At 36.0% G+C, this 4,027-nt stretch overlaps 1 protein-coding gene across 1 annotated transcript; it reads left to right on the forward strand.

The window, feature by feature from the left end:
- Positions 1-357: 357 nt before the first annotated feature.
- On the forward strand, positions 358-2,076 carry LOC105796174 (peroxidase 27). The gene is made up of 4 exons (XM_012625775.2): positions 358-595; positions 762-950; positions 1,041-1,206; positions 1,415-2,076. Exons 1-4 carry the CDS (start codon positions 371-373, stop codon positions 1,819-1,821), a joined length of 987 nt encoding a protein of 328 aa, XP_012481229.1. The 5' UTR covers positions 358-370; the 3' UTR covers positions 1,822-2,076.
- The last annotated feature ends 1,951 nt before the right edge of the window (positions 2,077-4,027 follow it).

A 4,027-nucleotide genomic window follows, 5' to 3' on the forward strand; every position in this document is an offset into this window, starting at 1 on the left:
GTTGATTGATTTTTTTAGTTAACGGTAAAAGCTAAAATGGATGTGAATTTAATGCAAAAGCTCAATTAAATTTCTTGTAACCTCCCCCCTCCCCAAAAAAAACCAAAATGAACAAAAAAAAAAAAATTTGATGTACAAGTTGGGAAGAGCTTTTAGATATTCCAATATGTGATATATTTGGAAGTCAGCTCTTTGGTTGATTGACCTTATCAAATCATTGACCTTATCAAATCAATAATAATCTAATACTAGTGACAGTGTAGCAACCTAACACGTTCAGAAGGAATGGATCTTAAAGCTTACATATAAATATAACGCATTGTTTTGCATTTGCTCAGCAAAATCAAGTTAGTAATATCCTTGAGACAAAATGGGTATCCGCCAAAAGCTTCTCTCGTTTCTCTTTTCTCAGCTGATTCTTGTTCTTATGGTCTCAAACCATAGCAATGCAATGGGGTTGAAACTCGGGTATTATCACAAGACCTGCCCTAATGCAGAGTCGATTATCAGTAAAACAACTTATCGATTCATTTCTCGAGCACCAACTCTTGCCGCTCCTTTGCTCAGGATGCATTTCCATGATTGCTTCGTAAGGGTAAGCGTTGTTAAAAAGCTTCTACTTTTCTTATATATAATATCCAATGAAAGGAGATTCCATCAAATCTAACATTTTCATATGATTGATGACTTGAAGCATGGTATATTATAATCAAATGAAAGCACTTTTTTCAACCATTTAATAAGATGATGATAATTTTCAGGGGTGTGATGGTTCAGTGCTTCTAAATTCCACAAAGACTAACATATCTGAGAAAGATGCAAACCCCAACCAAAGTTTACGAGGATATCATGTGATCGACGCTGTCAAGTCTGCAGTGGAAGAAGCATGCCCTGGTGTGGTTTCCTGCGCTGATATCCTTGCCTTAGTAGCTCGAGATTCAGTTTCAATGGTACATATACTATATACTTCTCACTATTTCTCCTATCTCTCTAAATTGTATGAAAAACAAAAAATAATAGTTAAAATTCCTGTTTTTAAGATCCATGGACCCTATTGGAAAGTTCCACTTGGACGAAGAGATGGAAGAGTTTCCATCTTGAATGAGGTCTTTGCACAGTTGCCCGCTCCTTTTGCCAACATTACACAACTAAAACAAATGTTTGCTGCTAAAGGTCTAAACACCAAAGATCTAGCGGTTCTATCAGGTAGTCTCATATTTTTCATTTCCAAAAACGTCATGTCAAATTATGGTTTTAGTCCCTACATTCATATACTTAAATTTGATATAATTTGGTCCTCCAAAGTTGAATAAAGTACATAGACAAAAACCATAATTTGACCTAAAAAGTTAGTCACTATTTTTCATCAATAATGAGCCATTAATGGTGGAGACATTGGTCCATGATTATACAGGAGGACACACCATTGGAACATCTCATTGCCTTGGATTCACCAACCGTCTCTACAACTTCAGTGGCAAAGGTGACACAGACCCATCAATGGATCCAAACTACATAGTTAAACTGAAGCAAAAATGCAAGCCTAAGGATACCACAACACTGGTGGAGATGGACCCTGGAAGCTTTAAAACCTTCGACGACGCTTACTACACTCTGGTAGCTAAAAGAAGAGGGCTTTTCCAATCTGATTCAGCCCTTCTCGTTGATCCAGAGACCAAAGCTTATGTCATACTTCAAGCTTCCACCCATGGATCTACCTTTGCCAAAGATTTTGCCGAGTCTATGGTGAAGATGGGTCAGGTTGGAGTCCTCACTGGCAATCAAGGTGAAATCAGGAAGCACTGTGCTTTGGTGAACTAATTGAAAACTGAAAACTCACTTTTTTTTTAATTGAAAATTATTGTTTATTTTTATGGCATCTTAAATTATTAATGCGAGTGTTTGACCAGAATAAAAACTTGTATGGGAATGAATTTGCGTCCAAGTTGTGTTGTTTGTGTTACAAGTTTATTTATATGGCTCTTCAAATTGCGGCCATACTTCTAGTCCAATTGTAAGTATTTCTCTATAATTTTCCAACTGAATAAAACTCTTGGCCGGCCTTAATTTATCATATATATTTGTTAGTAAACAATTAATACATATTATCAGATTTTATTTCTCTAAACTAGAGTTTTTCTCTATTTATCTCTAAATCAATGACGAAAATAGATCATAATTTTTCAAATATTTATAGGTGTTGGGTCGAACTCGAAATATGCAACGAACATGAATGAAAACTGAGAAAACTGAACACAAATATTTATGGGGGAAAATCCTCCGAAGAGGATAAAAAAAATCATGAGCAAAGAAAATTTCACTAAAAACGGAGAAAACCAAAAAGGGGAGTACAAGATTGAGAAACAAATAAACCTTGAACCCGAAATTCAAAGATTCCTTGAAATTCCCACAAACTCTCTCTTAATTTTGTTGTTGTTATTCTTAACTATCTAGGGTTGCTAAGAGACCCATTTATAGGCTGAATTTTGTGTACAAATATTACTAAAACATCCCTAAAATAATCAGAGTTTGATTGAGAAAATATAACAAATATTAACAAGGAAAAGAATCTCGGTTAAGTAGGGAACATGTTCTCTCGTTGTGATGTAGCATGTTGCCTCGTCGGGACTTCCTTCATTGCATCATTGGGACATGGCGAATCTTCTCGTTGTGACGTCGATATTGTGTCGTCAAGATGACGGCTCTTCCTTGTCCCGACATCAACCCTGTTTCGTCTGAAATGCGAGGCAAACTCCACAAATTTCCACCTTGACTCGTATTTTCGAAACGTCTTCTTTGTCGACCCCCGTCAGGGGCTTAATTTGATCACTATCGAATGCTTACCAAGTCTAAACAATGCTCGAATTTGGAAATTGGAAGACTCTTTCTCATCATGTCTGTTGAATTGTTCTCTGTGCCAATTTTGTGAATCTGAACATCTCCTTAAGCGATCACTTTTCAAACAAAGTTGTACCAAATATCTATATGCTTTGTTCTTTCGTGATGCATCTGATCTTTCGTGAGATGTATGGCACTTTAACTATAGCAATATATAATAGTTTTTTTTGTTTTATCAACCAATTTCCCGAATAGACCTCTCAACCAAATGGCTTCTTTCACAGCTTCTATGATTGCCATGTACTCAGCTTCGGTAGTTGATAGAGCCACAGTGGCCTGAAAGGTGGCTTTCCAACTAATAGTGCAATTTTTTATGGTGAACAGATAACCTGTGAGAGATCTTCTTTTGTCTAAGTCTCCGACATAATCTGAATCTTCATAGCCGACTAGGCGTTCTTAACATCTTTTGAATTACAAACAAGTATTGAAAGTCCCTCTTAAATATCTTAGAATCCATTTAACAACTTGTCAGTGTAATTTGTCGGGTTTGGCCATATATCTACTTACTACACTTAAAACATGTGAAATATCAGGACGAGTACAAACCATTGCATACATTAGGCTTCCGACTACACTAGAATAGCGAATCGAGGACATGTACCTTTCTTCTTCTTTGGTTTGTGGTGAATCTGAAGTCGAAAGTTTGAAGTGAGCAGCTAAGGAAGTACTAACTGGTTTAGAATCTTGCATTTCAAACCACTCGAGAATCCTTTTGGTGTATCTCTGTTGTGATAGAAATAGCTTTCCCGAGTGTCGGTCTCTCGAAATTTCAATCCTTAAAATTTGTTCGGTTGCACTAAGATCCTTCATCTCAAACTTAGAGTTAAGCATGATTTTAAGTCATTCAATTTCGAATGGATCCTTAACCACAAATTAACATATCATCAACATAAAGCAGGAAATAAATGAATGATTCATCATCTAAACGTTGTAAATAAACACTATTGTCGTAATTACTTTGAAAGAAACTAAAACCTAACATGAAAGAATCAAAATTTTTGTACCACTACTGAGGAGACTGCTTCAAGATGTATAAAGATTTATGTAGAAGGAAAACATGGTCTTCCTTACCTTCGATTCTAAAATCTTTAGGTTGTTACATGTAAATGTCCTTATCACGGTCCCCGTG

Source organism: Gossypium raimondii, chromosome 3 (assembly GCF_025698545.1).
Source record: "Gossypium raimondii isolate GPD5lz chromosome 3, ASM2569854v1, whole genome shotgun sequence".
In the NCBI taxonomy this organism is placed as follows: Eukaryota; Viridiplantae; Streptophyta; class Magnoliopsida; order Malvales; family Malvaceae; genus Gossypium; species Gossypium raimondii.